Below are 20,781 nucleotides of genomic sequence, written 5' to 3'. Positions count from 1 at the left end.
TGAAATGAGCAACTAAATAGAATCAATGTGATGTCTCATTTTGAAAAATGACATAAACTACAGTTAACTTCAGGTGCCTTCAAACCCATTACAATGATTTTTTTGTGCATATTTGATACTTAAATGCAACAAATAGAATGTCCACCATAATAGAGGCCTTAGCAATGACAATAACAAAAATAAAACCTATAAAATTACAAATATGATATCCTCCTCCAGTATATTTAAATAAATATTTTTCTTATAAAAATAAATGGTTATGAATTCTATAAAACAGATTCTTACAATATTATTCTGTTTTAATTATTTAATATGTTGTAGATATATAATTCAAAACTATTATATTTGCTATAAAGTTTAATGATTTCAAATTAAAGCAATTGTGTTTTTTCATAATGAAATAGTAGTTTAGTACTAGTCTATACAGCTAGCAATAGTTCAGGTTAGAGATAGTAGTTTAATAAATCTGTTGTGATTTATAAAATTAAAGCTCTCCCTTATGTAACTCTACATTATTAGAGTAAATACAAGTGCTCTGTAAATGTTAGATGAGTGCTGTAGACATGATGTTGCAATACACACACACACACACACTCATTGTTGCTTTTGTTTGTGTGTTGTTTGTTTTCAGGTATCTCAAGTAGTGATCTATGAGTTGCTGTGGAAAGAACCTTAACTACTTTATGTTTAAAACAACACTATTTTATGTCATAAGCTGCATTGACTTAAGCATGGCATTGGAGGCTGATGTGTACCTATGAATGTCAGCTAACCCTTTGGCCCTTTATTTTCTATTCTACGCTGAGGGAAGGTCCAAACAAGAGAGCCTGCTAGAACTCCCGAGTTCTGTATCTCCAGAGTTTGGGTGTATCACTCCATCAGTGAAGCATAGTTATCTTCAGACAATGTCAAATATTGGGGTTATTTTAAAAGAGATATCCCTAAAAAAATCCCTAAAGCCTTATGATTTGTGTCAAAGGACTTTGTAGGCCATTTTAAAGTCAGGGCTTACACTTAAATTATTTCTTGATATAAGCATGCCTGCATTTTATGTTATTGGTGCTATTTTGTATTTGAAGGGATTTAAAAGAGATGTTTGGGGAAAAAATAGAGTCATCTCATTTCTATTATTAAATGGCTTTTAAAAGGCTGCAAGGGAACACGATTATGAAACCTCAAACCAACCTGGTATCTTTAGCTTGATGAGACTCAATGATGTAAGATTTATTTCCCTTTGACATTGAATACTTTCCCATTTTCACAAAGCCAGAAACAATTTTTTAGATTCCATAAAATGCCAAAGAAGGAAAAAACAGAGATTTATTTTTTTAAAAAGGAAGATGAGAGAGCCTTTAACTGTTTTTGTATAAATTTTCTGTAAAAGATTCCCACCTTGAATTTTATGATTGTCATTTAGTACCAAAATCTGAAGACTTTTGTGATACATATCTAAGGACTAATTGATTCATAAAGATATACAATTTAAAGAGCAGGATAAACTGGGAGATTTAAAAAAATGATAATATAGATATTACTGATCAGATTGGATTGTTACCATATTATCTCAATTTTGTTTTCTTATGGAGTCTATTTCATATATCTGTTCTATCCTAGAGGAAAATCAACTGTAGTTTATTGTAAACTTTAAAGAATACAACTTTCCTGTAAGAATAAGTGTAGTGTTTTAAGTGCATGCAATTATCTATAAACTGAAGAGACAAGGGAGTAAGTCATTGCTCTAAGTTAATCTACTATTTTTGTAGTAATTGCAAGTAAAATTCAAAACAGAAGTAGTCATAGATAAACTTAGATTTTGCAACATTGAGATGTTGATAATTGATCATTATCAATTATCATTTAATAAGACTCTCTAAGATGACAAACTTGTGATTCTTATAGAAAATGTTTTTTTTAAAAAACAAACTCCTTTGATTAAGGTGAAGGATTACACAATTGTACACAATCTTCTACATATATATATATATATATATATATATATATAATGTATATATATATACACACACACACATATATAAATATATAGGATAGAAATAAATGAGCACTTAATAGCAACAAACATAACGAGTCCTCAGAGCTTCATTTCTAAACAGAATTCTTATTATACATATAGAACACAATTTTTCATATCTCTGGTTGTATACAAAGTATATTCACACATGTACTTTGGATAATAATGATCACACATTACATCATTATTTATAACCCATGTCCCTTCCCTTCCCCTCCCACCCCTCTGCCCTTTCTAGAGTTCATCTATTCCTCCCATGCTCCCCCTCCCTACCCCACTATGAATCAGCCTCCTTATATCAAAGAGCATTCGGCATTTGTTTTTTTGGGATTGGCTGACTCTTATTTCATTCCATTTGACAAAGTGAACATACCCATAGCAAGAGAACAAACCGTTCCCTGTGACTTCCATTCACGTCAGGTCTGAGAAGAACACTCAGTAGCTATTTCCCAGTTGTCCTCAGAGTCACTTCGCCATATCCCAGGCACCAGGTGCACCACAGTCATGAGGTCATCAGAAACCACCAATCTCAGTCACTGCTCTCTCATTCTCTGTCACTGCTCTCCACAGTCACTCTTCGGCTATCAAAGTTAAATCTTTAAATCTTCAAAGCTTTAAATCTTTGACCTGAGCATACAAAGACCTGAAATGTACAAAGACTATTTAAGCCCAAATTCTTTGAAGTTCTACATAGTTAGGATATAAGCAAGTGTTTTAGGGGTGCCTCTGAGCTAGATGCGCAGAATCAAAAGTAATTTAGAAAGACAAGAAGCAAGAGGGAGACCTTGTTTGCTTCTTCCACATCCAGACATGAAATCTGTCTGCAGAAAATACTTCTTGGTATCCATGGAAGATCATGGTTAGGTTGGGAGATGAGGAAGAGAAAGCAATGCTATTGCAGAATTTGCATCCTTCTGCCAGCTTGCTGATTTAGAGTTTATTCCATGAAGTTTAAAAGTGAACAATGTTGAAGGGACTTTTCTCCTGTTTTTTTTCCTTCTTGTTATTCACCTTAAAGAATGTATAGCTATGCCGTTTAGAATGAATAGCTATGCCGTTTTCTTCAAACATTGATTATTTTCATGCTTACTAGTATGGAAATGTTCTCTAGAATTCAATACCCTCACCTGCTTTTATTTTAACTTACTTTTATTACATTGTTTAAAATAATAATAAATGATAAAAAAAAAATGAAAATGATCATTTGATGAAGAGTCAGAAAGAAAGGATCAATCCTAAATAAACATTGGAAAAGGCTGGATATTATAAGGATAAATGAGAAAACTACAAACTTTGTACCCTTCTTGATAAATTTATTTCTTACAGGGTTATGGATGAACAGTGAAGTTATTTAATTTGTATATGAGGGTTAACCAAATATGTAAGCATATTGATGATAAGAGTCATGTTTCTTAATGCTAGAGAAAATAAAGGAAACTATGGTACTTTGGAAGTCAGAGATATCAACATAGACTGATGATTTTGTTATTGTTGCTAGTATAAATAAGAAAATAAATACAGGTGTGCACATGGCTTAGTTGTAAGCATGATTTTTCCCCCTAGCTGTAGCTACTTAAAGGGATAGAAAGAGAGGCTGGGGTGGTAGCTCAGTGGTAGAGTGCTTGCCTAGCATGTATGAGGCACTGGGTTTGATTCTTAGCACCACATATAAATAAATGAAATAAACATCCATTGGCCACTCAAAAATGTTTTTTAAAAAGGGGGGATAGAAATAAATGAACACTTAATAGCAGTAAGCATAGCAAGCCTTCAGAGCTTCATTTCTAAACACTATTCTTCAATTCAAAGACTAGAATTCCTTGAAAAATTGTTTGATAATGGGTTGGGCAAGTGAGATAGAAGATGTGTCTGGAGTATCTAGAGGGCCAGAAAGTAAGAAAGTGCTTTAAAAAAGAAAACCTTAAAAAGAAGGAATAGCAATGAAAGGCACAGAACCAACCTTTGTCCCGATAGACACATTTGGTAAAATTTGAGCAACACCCTAGGATCATAAACCAGAGAACAAAATATCCTTGGGTGCATGTGTTAGTCAGCTTTCTGTTCCTATAGCACCTGAGAAAAGATTTATTTTAGTTCACAATTTTGGGGATTCCAGTCCATGATCTATTGTCCCTGTTGGTTTAGATCTGTGGCAAGGCAGCACATCATGCTAAGAGTGTGTGGTGGAGGAAATCGATCATTTCATGGCTGAGAAGCAAAAGAAAGGAAGGGGAAGAGCCCATAGTCCCACAGTCCTCTTCCAGGACAGGGTGACCTAAGACCTCCCATCAAGCCCCATCTTTTAAAGGTCCCACCACCTCCTGCTGCTGCCAACCGATGACCAAGCCTTTAACACAGGGGCCTCTGGGAAATATTTATCATTTGAACTAGAGAAGTCCACATTGATATTAATAAGTAGCTGAATAAATAAATGAATGTAGGACAAAGGTTAATTATTCCTCTCAGAATATTTCCAATAAATAAATGTAGTAAGGATGAGATAAACAGAATATCATTATTCAGATATAACAGTAATAATTGCTAATGACAGTGTGCATCAAATTGTATCCCATCAATCATTAAAACTGTATGCTAAAATCAGGAGGTAAAACTTGAAGCAAAAACAAGGTATTTTAATACTCTTCTATTATATACCCCCAATCCCAAAACTTTATAGAGATAAATCAACTACTGGTAATAGCAGATGCCCCAGACATCAAAGTTAACCTGAACTCAACACTTCCTGGAGTGGTACTCTGATGAGGGCAGGTCTTTCCATAGAAACCTGTCCAGTGGTGTGGAACTTGATCTAATCATCAGAAAACACAAGAAAAGCCTGACCCAAGGGACATTCCATGAGATAACTGATTATCTGCAAAAACAGCAAGACAATGGAAGAGCCAGAGAAGATACAGCAATTAAACGAAACATGGACTGCTATAAGAGAATAGGGTGGTAGCAGAAAAAAAAATTAAATGCATTCTCTTCTTTAATAGCATAGCATGAATATCTTAGTTTTGAAAAATAATCTGAGTTAATAAAGTAATTAACAGAAGGGAAACATGGATGAAGATCATATAGAAACTGTTCTAATTTTTCAGCATTTCTGGTATTCAATCAGCAGTAAGTATGTTTTAAAGGAAGTCTGATTTTATTCTTATTTTAGATAGCATCCAGAAAGTTAATTCATATTCTGTAGAAATTTAGCCATTTAGTCATAAGTTTTTTGTTCCTATATAGAATATCTAGATGGATGGATAGATACATAAATATTCTCAGATGGAATATGAATATATTCTCTCGCTATATTTGTATCTTTATTTCCAAACTCTAATAAGCATTATCTTAATAGTACATCAAATTTTTTATTCTTCAATTATGAGTAGGAATTCCCTTTATGATTTACAGACAAAGAAGGCAACCTGACTTGACCTTGAGAATATTTATATTTATTGACTTTTTTTTTTTTACAACACGCATCTCGTCATGATCTGTGTTAAGGGGAAGATAAATACATTAAATTCATAATGCCTATATTTAAATTGCTTAAAATTTAGGAAAGAAATTAATTTTCAAAAATTATTTTATACAATGTAAAAAGTAATAATGCTATGTTAAACATATGGATCTAGGACTATGATGGGTCCAGGAAGAAGTAAATACCTTCTGCCTGAGAGAACACACAAGGTCTCTAGGTAGGAACTAATTAAGGAGCCAGACCTCAGACCTAGCTATTCCCTAATGTCAACATTCTCAGTAAGCTTAGCATGCTTTCTTAAAGCCCCCTGCTCCTCCTTCTTTACTCCCTGTGACCAGTGACCAGTACAGACAATGCATTCTCTGAAGCATCGTAGGGCACATAACTCAGTTCCTTTCCTTCCCTCATCTTTATATCTGAACAATTTCAACATCTTTGTTACCAAGCTCTTAATTCTTGCCCATGTTGAGGATCATTACCTTCCTGGTGATGTCCTCATTTCCTGTAGGATTACTATTCCATCTTTTATGTTAGCTGTCTGCACCTGCAGTGTGGAAGTTCACTTCTATCTGGGTTGTCAGTCACTCTGCCTGAAGCACAGGCTACAATACTTAATCCTTCCTCAGCAATTTCAAACACTGATAGAAGAACATTCAAACACTGTAACACCATTTTCATGTCATCTGTTAGCTATCTCCAATTCCTTGTTGGTCACACTGTCCAGCACATTGTAAATGCCACAAATGTCAAGATTATGGTAGCTCTACTCACAGGTATACCCTCAGTGCTTGGAACATGGAAAGTACTCGTCGTTTATTGCACAACTGTTGCCTGGTTGCAACCACAAGTTTTTATCTAATTTGTATCTACTTTGAAGTCTTTTTATTTTGCCCTTGTATTCTCTGGTTTAGAATTCCTCCACTCCCACTTCCATCCCATTTCTTTATTGGGATGGAAATTCCACTGAAATTCCATGGTTATAATCAAGCTCAATTCTACCTTTTCACTGAAGCCTTCCTGAATATTCCAGTCAGAAATAACAGTTCTTTAAATCTAAGGTCCATGTTGCTTTGTCTTTATACCTTGAAGATTTATTTAATTTTCCCTTAATCTAGCTCCTATAGCCAAGTAAAATAACAAATATGAACATTAAAGTTTGTTATCAATGAATTGTTAACCTATTTTCTCCACTGGATATGTTATTTGTGGCTAGAAAATGTAATTTACTTAATGAATTATAATAATGTTAATAATACCTGGAATATAGTAGAAAAGTGAAAATTTATTAGATGAATGAATATTGATGACAACAGCCCATGTTTATTGAGTACTTAAATGTGCCATTAGATCATAATACACACTATATATTCAGGATCTTACTTAATTTTCAAAATAAACTTTTGAAACAACATTTCCCCAGAATTACAGATAGTAAAGTGGATTCTCAATGAGATTACACAACTTGTCTAGTCTCATGTTAGTAAGTTTAAATTTTATATATTTTCCAATGTCTGACTCACTAAAAAAAAGAAAAAAAAATAGTTGTGTTAGATTCCATGTTCAGTGTCTAGTGATGCTTATATTCTCCATTAGCTGTAGTAATTATGTACATACACTAAATTGTTCAGCAAAGTTTGCTTACATGGAGATTCTAGATATTTATTTCTGAAATGAAGGTATTTTTGTGACTACATCAAAAATATGACTAAACTCTATCATCCTAATATTCACTGATTTACTAGACAAACAGCCAGCACATGCACATGATTTTGAGGTGAGATTTTTCACATTGGAACAGAAAAGATATGTATTAGAATTGATGCAATTCTTAAGAACAAGGCCTAGAGGGGCGATTACATACAATTCACTGAACTCCAAAAGACACACTCAAGTTGCAAAGAAAGTGATCTGGATGCAAGAGCTTAATTACTTTTTCTTTCCTGACATCACTTGTATTTTCACACAGATCTTATTTCTTCTTTTAATTTTTAATTGGTTCTTATTCCTTTCACCTTCCTTTTCCCCTTGCTCTATCTCTGCATTTGTTTAACTGTTGCAGTCCCGAGCAACACCCATCACTGCCATTCCGTATCCTTCTCTTCTTCAGTCCTGTGCTCCCCTCTCTCTCTCGCCCTCTCTGTTCCCTGCAGGATTCCTCTGACTCAGAGAGCAAGTGTCTTACTTATAATCAATGGAATTACTCATAGTTTGCCAACAATTTTTTCAGGTCTTATTTCTTTGTTTTAGTATCTTTCCAAGTTTTTATTTCATAAATTCACAACGGAAGCAAATTTATCATATGTGGATTTATCATAACTTTTTCTTTTCTGCTGAAATCATGTTCAGAGTTCATATTCATAATTCAAGGGAATTAATGGAGAAATATTCTCCACATTTTATTAAGATGTTGAATGTAAAAATTAAATAGCACAACTAATTTACATGTCTTTTCTTAGATTCTGTTGCAACTCTAAAACTCTCCAGAGGTTTTTGCACCCCAGACTACCTCTGCCTCCCTCACTTTCCCCTCACCACACTTGCACGTTGGATTGGATGGCCAGAACTAGCCAATGATGGAGATTTTTATAGTTTCCAATAAAAGCACAATATACACTGATGTGGTTGCATTCCTGTAGTGTGCTGATTTTAAGTCCTTTGGGTATAAACCAAGGAGTGGAATAGCTGGGTCAACTGGTGATTCCATTCCAAGTTTTCTGAGGCATCTCCATACTACTTTCCAGAGTGACTACACCGATTTGCAGTCCTACCAGCAATGCGTGCATGTACCCGCCCCCTTGCCCCCATCTTCACCAACATTTCTTGTTACTTGTCTTCTTGATGGTTGCCATTCTGACAGGAGTGAGATGGGATCTCAATGTAGTTTTAATTTTATTTTCTGTAACTGCTAGGTATGTTGAACATTTTTTTCCTATATTTGTTGACCAATTGTATTTCTTCTGTGAAGTGCCTATTCAGTTCCTTTGCCCACTTATTAATTGGGTTATTTGGATTTTTTGGTATCAAGTTTTTCAATTCATAATAGCTAAACTATGGAACCAGCCTAGCTGTCCTTCAACAGACAAATGGATGAAGGAAATGTGGTATATATAAGCAGTGGACTATTATTCAGCCATAAAGTAGAATGAAATTAAGGCATTTGGCAATAAATGAATGGAACTAAAGAGCATCATGCTAGGTGAAATAAGCCAGTCCAAAAAACCACAGGCTGAATGTTCTCTCTGATAAGTGGATGGTAACTCACAATAAGGGGTAGGGATTAGGGAAGAATTAATGTAGTTTGGATTAGACAAAGGAGAATGAAGGAAGGAGGGGGGAAAGGGAATGGGAAAGACAGTAGAATGAATCAGCCATTACTTTCCTATATGCATGTATGAATACACAACCAATGTAATTCCACATCATGTACAACCAGAAAAATGGAAAATTTATACTCCATATATGTATAATGTGTCAAAATACATTCTTCTATCATGCACAACTAATAAGAACAAATAAAAACAAAACAAATATGATATACAAACCTTATAAGGAATGAGTTTATAAGTAGAAAACAAAAGGAAAGAGTCAAAAATTAGAATACACACAACAGCTTGTTATAACCTTAGGCATTATATTATAAATGATTTCAAGAAACATGGACTCCTTCATCTAGATTGATGTACAATCAGCTCTTTATTATGGGGAGATAAGACTATTCAAGCATCTTACTTCTCTTCCTTCACCTGATGCTTCCGAGTCTATTGGTTCATTCATAAGAGGCTAGAATTCCCATGAACAATGAAGTGGATGGAGAGAGAGAGAGAGAGATTCTGTTTCTAGAAAGTAGCTTTGGATGATAGCTAGGAAGCCATGGATGAGTTAAAGACGCAGATTCACCCCAAGGCCAAGAAAGCTGTTTCTCAGTACCTCTCACATAGCCTCAGGGCTTCTTACAAGGCATTACAAGGGGCCCAAGCACCCTGTTTTTCATCAAATGTTTTTGAAAATTTGGTAAAAGTAAGTAATTTAAATCTCCACGAGTGAATTATTGTCTCTTTCTACTAAAACTCCCCCACCACACTAAAAACTTTTCCCTCTGAATTGATCACTTTTTTATTGCTGTGACTGAAGGTCCTGGTAGTAACAACTTAGAGGAAGAAAAGTCTATTTGGGGGCTCACAGATTCAGCGGTTCAGTCCATGATCAGCTGATTCCATTGCTCTCAGCCTGGGGTGAGGCCCAACATCATGGAAGGAGGACCTGCTGGAGAAAACCTGCTTGGCTCAGGGCAACCAGGCAGCAGAGAGCCAGCAATGGAGGCACCAGGAACAAAGTCTAAAGTCCAATGGCATGCCCCCAGTTACCCACTTCCTCCAGCTGTGTCCTACCTGCCTATGGTTGCCAACCCAGTGACCAACTGCTACAACAGTCCTTTCAAATTATTAATCCACCAAATGGATCAATACGCTGATTAGGTTACTACTATCATAATGTAATCATTTATTTCTGATCATGGCTCCATTGTCTCCTGAGCTTTGGGGCAGGGGAGCTCATTTTTAAACCATAACACCTTCTGGTCGGCTGGTGCTGGAGGGGCCACAGGCTGTAGGGAGTTTTGGAAGTTGAATTAGAAATCCCTGGAATGTGGGCTTGGAGAAATATATGGTTTAAAAATACTGCTTTATTGAAGTACACTTGGTTTACAAAATACTGCATATATTTAATATATGCAGTTGATGGGTTTGGACAGGGGCCTACCCCCGTGATACCATCACCACTCAAGGTGACAGGCATATCTATTATCTGAAAGCATCCATGCGCCCCCTTTTGGTTTTATTGTTGTTAGTCTTGTTCTAAGAGCATTGACTATGAGATCCTTCTGCCTAACAAATTTTCAAACACATGACACACTATTATTGTACAGCCATTCTGCAGAACTCTTTCACTTTTCATAACTGACACTTACGACCATTGAATAGGTACTCCCCATTTCCTCCTCTCCATGCCTCCCCAATGTTATATCCTCTGCTTCCATGACCTTGACTGTTGAGACATTGCAGACACACGGAGTGGAGTGGCTGCCCCTCTCTGACCAGCTTCTTTCCCTTAATGTAGAGAGCCTTGTGGGTTCATCCCTGTTGCCATAAATGACCAATTTCCTTTGTAAGTCCAAGTGGTGGTTTTAGTGTTGGTTTTTGTATTGTTGTATGAAATACAGCACATTGTGTTGGAAAGTCGTGATGATTTGTATTTTTATCTTTAACTCAAATGATCACAAGAGCTGATTCTATTCAGAAGACTGAGCCTCAGTATCATTTTCCTTGCAGACTGAAATGCCTAGTTTTATAGGGAAATGAGTAAAAATTAAAATAACACCTTTGTTTATTCTGTGGGATTACTTCTTGTAGAGAAAATTATCATAGATAACATTTACTGAATGACTGTGACATTTACCTCCATTTTGACTGGTGAGTAAACTGATACATAGAGAAGTTAAATAATTTTTCAATACCATGTAGCTTATGAATGGCAGGGCTTGGATCTAAACCCAGGGACTCAGGTTCTACCTAGTATCTTAAACCCCCATGGAACACTGGCTGTCCATTCTGGCTAAGAAGTCAAAGTCCCCTAAGGTTGAGGTCTTTTGAAACTTAGACAAAGCAGTCAGCTCTTCATGGTCCTAGAGTTTCTCGTTAGATAAATGAAGGCAGATGAGAATTCAGCATTGGTAACTCTGTTATTTAGCTTTCCATTTTTGCTATGACAAAATATCAGAGAAAAAATAACTTACACAGGGGAAATTTTATTTCGGCTTAAATTTCAGAGGTTTTGGTCATGGTCACTTGGCTCTGGTTTTTCTGGACCATGGTGAAACAGAAAATCATGACAGGTAATATATGGTGGATCAACTCTTTTGTCTTAAGGCAGCCACGAGAGAGAGAGAGAGAGAGAGAGAGAGAGAGAGAGAGAGAGAGAGAGAGAGAGAAATGAAGGGGCCAGCAACAAGGCATGCCCCAAAGTCATGGCTCCGAAAACCCACTCCCTTGAACTGGGTGGGTTCCACTTCCTACAGTTTTCACCACCTCCCAAGAGTTCATTCATCTATGAATCCTAATTAGATTAATTCATCAATGAGATTAGAGTCCTCATGATCCATCACTTCCCAAAAGCCCTACCTGTGAACATTACTGTACTGGGGACCAAGCTTTCAACTCATGAGCCTTTGTGGGACATTTTAGATTGAAACTATAACCATAACCACAGGGTGATGACATGACCCTTTGGAAAGCTGTGACACTTTGTCAGGGACTAGAACCGATACATTTAGGCAATCTGCACATCCATACACACCCTGAATCCTTTTCTCAGCTATTGATTAAATTTCCCTGGTCAAAGAATATTTAAATTTCTTATAAATTTAAGACAGTGCTATCTTAGGATGAGTTAACTTCTAGTAGTTTGTCAGTTATTTTTCAAAAGGCACAGATTACCACCACAGAGATCCATTAATTGATCATTCAGCATGTGCCTTATAATGGATCAATTGGAGTGGTGTTATATTTCTTCTGACCTTGCATTTTTGAAGTACTGCTGAAGTCTTTCATTTGAAGACATTTTGTATATAAAACATGAAATTTAGATGTGTCTGGATGGAGCACTTCTGAAGAACTTACAGTGTTTACCTAAGGCTAAGAAAATAACTTATGTTTTTTCCAGTAAATGAGATCCAAAAAAAAAAAAAAGTAACAACAATTGCCTCAGTATCAAAATCAATTTGAAAAAGATCTATTATGAAATGAGGTTTCCCAAATAAAATGTAGTTTAACAAGAGGGCTATCACTCTGTCTTCTTTTTATGAGGATACTTTCTTTTAGAATGTAAAAATTATGCCATATTTTGAGGCCATACTTAATATGTATCCAACTTGATGACTTTCAAGATCAAAGGATTGACTTACAATTTAAAAGTATGGATTTTTATGCTAAAACAAAGTATCTGGCTGAAAAATAGATCAAAAGTCATTTTTTGTATTCTTTCCATGTCAGGTAAGGAAATTGCAAATGCATGCATTCAAAATTGTGTAAGATTTAGTATATACTGGCAAAAATGACCCTGTATAGATTTTTCTAAAATGCTCTAGTTCTGTTCTGCCCTTGAGCCAAAATGAATTAATATTTTGGTTCTTCTCTCCATAAAATGTGGTTGAAAGATTGTTCATTATTGTTGAATTTCAATATGATTGCAAATTAAATGATGCAAAACTCAATAAAGTAAAATACACAAAAGACCAATTAACATGTTTTCTCAGTAAGTATATAGAAGAATGAGAGAACATACTGTTCTACACTGTAGCATATAATTAAGATGTAGTCATAAATCAGAGAAACATTATAACTTGTTTAGGTGCACAGGTGGCTTTTAGAAAGATTGATTAGTTTCTCTTGCCCCCTTGAGATGAGAGTTCATAGTTATTCCTACAAATTTAAACAGAATAATTTCTCAAACTTCCCACAGTATGGGTATGCTTCAGTGCAAACAGCACGTAGGAGATAAATGTTTGCAAAGCCTTCAACTCCTTGTCTGTTTCCATTCCAGATGCTCTCTATGATGTCATCACAGTGGGAGCCCCAGCTGCCCATTTTCAGGGATTTAAGAATGGTGGTCTTCGGAAACTACTGCATAGATTTGAAACAGAAAGAAGAAAGTAAGTAGAGACCGAATTAACAAAACTGTCTTTCTTCCCTTTGAGCAAACTATAACCAAGATTCAGAAAGATGCTTGGCCCATCATAACCAATAGTCCTTGACATTTCCAACCCACTGGGTAACTTCCAAGTTTTCAAATTTCTCCAAAATACTTGAGAAGAAATTAGAGCAAACAAAATATCTGAATGAACCACTTATTGAACACGATGCTGTGCTGGCGGTAAATCTCCTAGAAGCCATGCCGCTAAGAGGTGACGTTCTAGGACCAACCATGTTCACTCAGGAAATGGCATTCAGAGATTTAGCTGGATAGGTACTGTTTTATGTCTCTACCAGTGATTTCTGCTGTGACCCGAGTCAGGACATATAACTGCCCCATTATTTGATTTTGCAATTTGAAAAGGAGACATCAGAACAAATCTCTATTAAAAGTGTGAAATTAACTGAGAACACTTCCTGCTCCGTGGGGAAAAGGCATGAAACAACAAACAAAGTATTATCACAGTTTATAATTTTATCACGCCTGTGTTAGTCAGATTTTCATGACTCTGAACAAAATATCTGAAAAGAACAACCTAGAGAAGGAAAAGTTTTATGTGTGGCTCACAGTTGTAGAGGTTCAGTCTGTGGTTGACTGGCTCCCTTGCTCTGGGAACATCATGGTAGAAGGGCATGGTGGAGGAACTCAGCCTAGCTAGTGGCAGGCAGGAAGCAGAGAGAGAGGAGAGAGAGAATGGGAGAATGAATGAATGAATCCAGTTAAAAGATAACCCCTTCCCGGGCATGCTTCCAATGACTTACTTCTTCCTCCTCCCAGTAGTCCTGTCAGCTGATAAGAGCCCTTTCTATCCAATCATGGCCTAAACCCCCTCTCTGAACCTTGCACTGGGGCCCATGCTTTTAACACATGGGCTTTCAGAGGGCATTCCCCATCCAACCCATAGCAATGCGTGTCTCTAATTTTTTAAAGCCACTTTTCCTTATAAAGCTTTTGTATGAATAGTTTATCCCCCTCCCTCACGTCCCCCTCCAGTTGAGTTTACTCAGTAATATTCTTTGGTTATGACTGCACTTGTGGAAACCCTAAAAAGCATCATGCAGTTATGAAGAGTAACTTTCCTTTTAAAATAGTTACTATCCTTGGATTAAGAACCTAAATTTTAAAAAGTTAGGGGGAAAGAGTCATTTTTTAGTCATAATCATTCAGCAATAGTATTAGAAGATCTATTTGAGGGGCACAAAACAAACTTTTTTGAAAGTTTGATCACATTTGTCACATAAAACAGCTGTTTTCTGGTGCCCCGATGTTCAGAAAGAAAGCATTTAAAGTCGGTTAGAATTGACTACCTGACTTCCTATTATATAAATGTATAAACTAACATTACATATGTTTTTTATTTTTCTTTTTTAGAAACTCACTTTGGTACAATATGTTTCACTCACCTACAGCCTTTATTGTATTTCTCCAATTTCTTTGTTTTTCTGGTTTTGGTTGAAAAACATATGTTTCTGAAACTTTTATTACATGTGTAGATTGGAGTAACCTTTGCAATAATTTTACAGAACTATTTCATCAGCATAAATAAACTCCCTCTCCTTCAGGTTTCTGCTTAGTATTCATTCCCTAGCCCCAAACCTTTCTGCTGTAGAAAATGGTTCTATCACCTTCCTGAAGTGGGGAATGGAAGGCAGGGTCCAGCAACAGGCTCTGCAGACAAGGGGCATCTCTTATTAACTTCATGGGCGATGGAAGTCAGTCCAAAACACAGACCCTATGAGGAAGGGATGCTAAGTGGAAATGGGAGTGGAAGATAGGTTCTGCACATGGGCTTTACTGAGGGGGGTATATTTCTTAACTTGGCTTTTTGTGAATTTCTCACCCCCAAAACAGACAGGGGTGGTTAAAATATGAATGATCCATTGGGCTACCCTTTTTCTAGTTATTTGGTTTTCTCAGGTGCTATTTTTATTGTTGTTGGTGGCATTTGGCTGCATTGAGAGCTTTTCTGAAATTCAAGTTGGGATGTTTAGGAGGAAAAAAAAAACCTAGAGCTCACTGTCATATCATTTCTAAGTCCCTAAGGACCTAGCCAACATATTTCCCCTCTACTTCTTAGAGCTTTTTGATGTGACTTATGTATTTTGTCTAGAGTATTTTATTGTGAATATCAGGAGAAGTGAAATAGATTATGTTTACTCCATCTTGTCCAAGACTAGAAGTCTCTAAATTTAGAATTGACAGTATTTTTTTAATCAAATTTCAAAGTGCATAACCTAATTATCAGATTGTCCACAGAGTATCCAGAATCAATTTTAATGTGAGACATGGAACATAACCCTATAATTTTATAAAATATCACTATACACTTTTAGCAAGTACAAATATTGAGTTGTGTGATTGGACCCTGAATAATATTTCTTGAGTTTTAACTGTATGCATTAATACCTGAATTATTCACTATTTTTTATCTTCTCACTGGGTCTCTAATCTAAACACAAACACATAGAGCTGTAGGATAAATATAAAATAAAAGTAAGAGAAAAGTACGATTGATGTTTGTAAATATTGATTGATTTCTTGCATGTGTTATATATCCCACTGTTTTCCTAATTATTTAAAAAATTAAATGAATCACTTGAAAATTAACAGCGTGGATCTTAACACACCTCTCCATAGGGTAGTATATGGGTCAGATATGACATGCTGAGGCAATACAGAGGCGACATGGTATTGGCCTGTGTTAAGTTAAAAGTTAACCTGAGCAAAGAAGTAATACCTAAAGTGGGTGCACCATGAAAGTGCTTTTTCCGGAGCCCTTTTTAGCAGCCAATACTGTATTAGTCAGTCAAAGATAATGTGGCAAAGTAAACCTGACTCTATAAAATGAGTAGATCACACTTAAAGGGAAAAACTACATAATGAAGGGCAGAGAATCACCTGAAGTGAAAGATTTTTTTTTTTTCCTCTTCTTTCCTGTGATGACTGCCCCAAAAGATACTCAGATCTTTTAGGCCTTGTTTTCGAAGGATCCACCACCACCATTGTGCTATTTCACCTTCATTTATTTTCTTCTCAGCTAAGCTAAAGAAATATTGTCATCTGAGAACAGATGTAATTTATGTTTCTATTCCTTAGTGGTCTATTTTTTGATGAATACATTGACCACATAATGGAGCGGGTTTAGCATAAGAAAAACCTTCCTTATGGTATTCATATAATGCAAGTCAGATCACGTACAAATATATTTTTAAAAGCTACAAGATAATTAGGAAGATTGATCTTCTTAAAGCATTCATATCTGAGTGCATTTCTCTGGTGCTCCAAATCCTTGAAGGAGTCCATCCATCAGGCATGCAGAGCCTCCATGGTTTCACCCCATCAACTTTCCACCTTCATCTCTTCCTTCTCCTGTGTTTGCTTCTTAAATGCTGTGCAAACTATTGTGGGCTTCACACATTCCCACCTCTTCTCCTTTCCTTGTTCTGAATGCGCACGCATGCACACACACACACACACACACACACTCACATACACACATACATAGACAGAGAGAGAGAGAAAATCTGCTCTTCTCCTCATCTCCATACTATTTTCCTTTTACTTCCCTCAAAGCTATATAAGTAACCCAATTCAAAATTATACAGCTGATTTAGCCTAATATTCTACCTTCATCATTAGGCCTTCCTGATTCTTCAAGTTGGTTTGATTCTCTCATATTTTATTTTTACTTCCTTTGTAGCTTTATTTACAAGGACAGAGAAATGGCATATTTTTTTATTGCCTGGTATTTTCCTAATAGGTTGTCTTCTCTTTGAATAATAGATAGTGGTCTTGAATTTTGGATCTTTCAGAATGCCCTACAAAGCATTTTGTATATAACTTTTGGGTAGATCAAGGTCAACAGGTGTTGGAATTCACATATGAATCAGATATAGTCTCAGACTTAAAAGTGCAGAAAGCTCCAGGGGTAGGAAAAATGTCACAAATATTATAATGTAGTTAAGATCAATGATGTACAGACAAGAGGTTCTCAACCTTGCTGCCATATCAGAACCACCTTTGCAGCTTTGAATGATTTCATCTGTGACACAATATCACCCCAGACAAATTAAATAAACATTTTTGGGAAGGGGGCCAGGCATTGGTATGTTTTCTGCCTCTTATGTTTCTGCCTCTCATATGTGTGTGTATGTATATATGTATATGTATGTATGTATACACATAATACACACATATATATGATGCTCTTCATTTTGTAAATAATTTATGTTTTTGTGTTTCTTTAGCAGTCATGTTCAAAACACCCAAAACTAACCTATTAAACATTTCCATTCTGGAGCAATTAAAAAATCCATCCCTTATTCACTCTCAAATGCTGTTTTTGTTTTCCTTTCAGAAAGAACACTTTCTATCACAAAATTTTCTTTTAAGCAGTATAAAGATATCACATAGTAGCAATGGAAATGCATTAAAAGCCTTATGTCAGTTCCTCTTTGTTTTTTCTTTTATTTTATGTCTAGTTGCTAACAGTGTGTCATTTTGGAGGAGATGATGATTTAATATTTGGTGTTGATTATAATTCGACTCCTTAGAGGTATATATATTTTTCCTTCTGATGAGTTGATTTTTCCTTGGCCACTTACAGCTCCCAGTTCAGTTCATATTTCAGAAAAAGATAACTAGGTCTGCCAAATCTGTGTACATGGCCTTTCTACTCTAAAGGGAATTCCTGCACACAGCTTCTTGGACACAACACCAAATTGTCAACAAGAAATGAGCTTTCTCTCTTATCTGCAGCTTGGTACAGGGAGTACTGCTGTTCATTAGTCTAGCTGAACATTGAACATCCAGCAGAAAGTGAATGGTGAGACTGGCCAAACATTGAACTAGAAAGAACAAGAGAATGGAAGGATTTTTGCTCCATTGCAAAAGTGAATCTGCACTGTAGATGATTTTTAGTTATATACAGAGATAAGATTTTCTTGTGTCACACAAATTTAGAAAATAAAGGAGCAAGTATAGTTGAAATATCCTGCCTTTCCTAACTCTCTCTCCAGAATAAACCAATCTGAATTTAGTGCTGAAAGATTTCTTTTAGGCATGTCAAATCAAAGATTTTAGCAGTCATTAGTCCTCATTCACAAATCCAAGTCATGAGAGTGTAATGTTCTTGACCTTTCTGTGACTCTATTTAACTTTTATCCCTTGATACTGGGTCCAGCAGAAACTTTCAGCTCAGACAATTCATAAACTCTGCTCCCTGTATAGATTTGAATCTTGACTCCCACATTTTCTGGCTTCATGACATTAATTATATCAGCTCACTTTTCTATACCTTAGTTTCCTCAACTATGAAGTGTAAAAAAAATTATTCACCCCATTAGTGTTCTGAAAATGTGATGAGTTAATATACAGTAAGTATTTATAACTATACTTGGCATATAGTAAGAGCTTAATCAAAATTATCTACTATTCATGTAAAATGTATAAATAAGTATGCTTTCACTCAAAAATGTTTTGGAAACCTCAGCGTGTGTAGATCTTATTCTTTCTAAAAGCTGAATAGGATTTTGTAGATTGCATGTAGCATAATTAACCAAAAAACTACTGAAAGTTAATCAGGTGGTTTCTAATCTTTTGTTATAATCACTTGTACTTGAAAAATCCATCCTTATTTATAAATTTCTGAAAATTTATATTTGTTCTTGATAAATTCCTGACAGTGGAAATTTTTTTTAGTTAAGAAATGGTTAATTTTAGAGATGTTTCCATATTGCTTTCCAAAATATGAATCTGATGCCTAATTTCCCTCATCAACTTTGAGCATTGAACTTCAGACATCATCCCGGCATTAAGTCCAGTTATGGATGGAAGAACCCATTAGGTCCAGACATGTATTTACCCCTGTCTTTCAGATGCCTCCACTTTACCAGTATTTCCCATACAGCTGGAGGTAAACATGTTCAGTAAATTCTCACATTATGACCTTCAAACTTGGTTCTTGTAGGAATTCTTTTTCTAATAAAAGACACTGCTATCTGCTAAGCTCCACTTAGAAATCTGGGAATTCTTGACAACTTTATCTATTTTGCTTACACCTCAAAAAATAAAAATGATTGTCAGTTCATCATTAATCTCAGCAGTGAATTATGGGATATGATAAACCTAACACATAGAACACTGTCTCATAAGTATTCTATTGCCAAATCTTGCAATCACTCTCTTTCTGTCCAGGCTGGCTCTTATCCAATCCATTTTCCTCCTTTTGGCTGGAATAATATTTCTAAAAGGCAGATATAATCTAGTGATTTCAGAATTTTAAATATTTTTTAACTAACTCTTGACTGAAGGATAAAGTATAAGGCACATAAGATGCAGTAATTCCCTCTTATACTCAGGGAACAATTCCAAGACCCCTTTGAATGCCTAAAACCATGCATGGTTCCCAATCCTACAAATGCTATGTTCTTTTTCTCTATATACATATGTTTGATGAAATGTAATTTATAAATTATAATAAGATATTAACAATAAGAAATGATAGTAAAATTGAACAGTTATAATAATATACTGTAGTCAAGTTGACAGCTTCACTATTTTGCACATTTCGGCCACTATTAATTAAAATAAGGTTTACTTGAGAACAAGTACTGAGATACCATGATAACCAAGATGTTATTATACTAAATTGACCAGTGGGAAGGCAGCATACACAGCAAGGCTGTGCTGCACAAAGGGTGACTCATATCCCAGGCAGGGGACAGCAGGATAACCTAAGAGTTCATCACACTTCTCAGAATGGCATAAAATTAAAAACATACATTTTCTTTTTATATTTTCAGACCATGATTGCCCACAGACAACTGAAATCATAGAAAGCAAAATTTTAGATGGGGTCCTACATTTTTGTATGGTCTGTCTCTACTTTCTTATCTGGTTTCATATCTCACCACTTATATTTTTTTTTCTCTCCTTCTTACACTGCCCTCTATAGTGATGTAGCATGAGCTTCCTCCCTTCCTACCACAGATCTTAGTTTAAAATTCAGTTCTGCCCAGAGGCCTTTCCTAACTGCTTGTCTGCTTTCAGTGAACAAGCATCCCTCTAAGCTGTTCTGACTCTGAGGGCATTGACTATGTCTATCTGGTTCAGCACAGTGTCCCCAGGAACTCACTTGATAAGTGTTTGTTTCATGAATAAGTATATTGCAGGAGTAAGTAAATGCACTAAAAAGATTGCCTCCTGTCATGGGAGTGAAATGTAAAACAAATCCCTCTTCTTGAAAAGGCTGATGTGTCTGAATTAGGTAACAGACATAGAGACATTCTGAAGAATTTGAAATCAAAAACAAAAACAGTGACACTTGTAAAAAATGTCATATACTTTTAAAAATCAGATATTCAGCAGGAATTAGAATATCAGTGTTTACTCACAATTTTCTGGGAAGGGAGTGAATTATTTTCAACGTTCTGAAAGAAGAAAAGTGGCAATGTTTTGTAAAAATGCCTACTTGATACCTGATACAATGTTAGTAATACTATGATGACTTTAACATCTGGTGACATGC

The 20,781-nt window shown here is 35.6% G+C and overlaps 1 protein-coding gene across 2 annotated transcripts in view; it reads left to right on the top strand.

Moving 5' to 3' along the window:
* Positions 1-20,781, top strand: part of Inpp4b (inositol polyphosphate-4-phosphatase type II B) — a 756,225-nt gene that overhangs the window by 593,848 nt on the left and 141,596 nt on the right. For both annotated transcript variants that reach the window (XM_026386173.2, XM_026386174.2), the window contains one exon: positions 13,104-13,212. In XM_026386173.2, coding sequence (XP_026241958.1) covers positions 13,104-13,212 — 109 coding nt within the window. The remainder of the gene's footprint in view (positions 1-13,103; positions 13,213-20,781) is intronic.

The sequence above is a fragment of the Urocitellus parryii genome, chromosome 10 (assembly GCF_045843805.1).
Source record: "Urocitellus parryii isolate mUroPar1 chromosome 10, mUroPar1.hap1, whole genome shotgun sequence".
Lineage (NCBI taxonomy): Eukaryota > Metazoa > Chordata > Mammalia > Rodentia > Sciuridae > Urocitellus > Urocitellus parryii.
The sequence above is the reverse complement of the archived record's forward strand: the minus strand, read 5'-3'. Positions and strand labels throughout refer to the sequence as shown.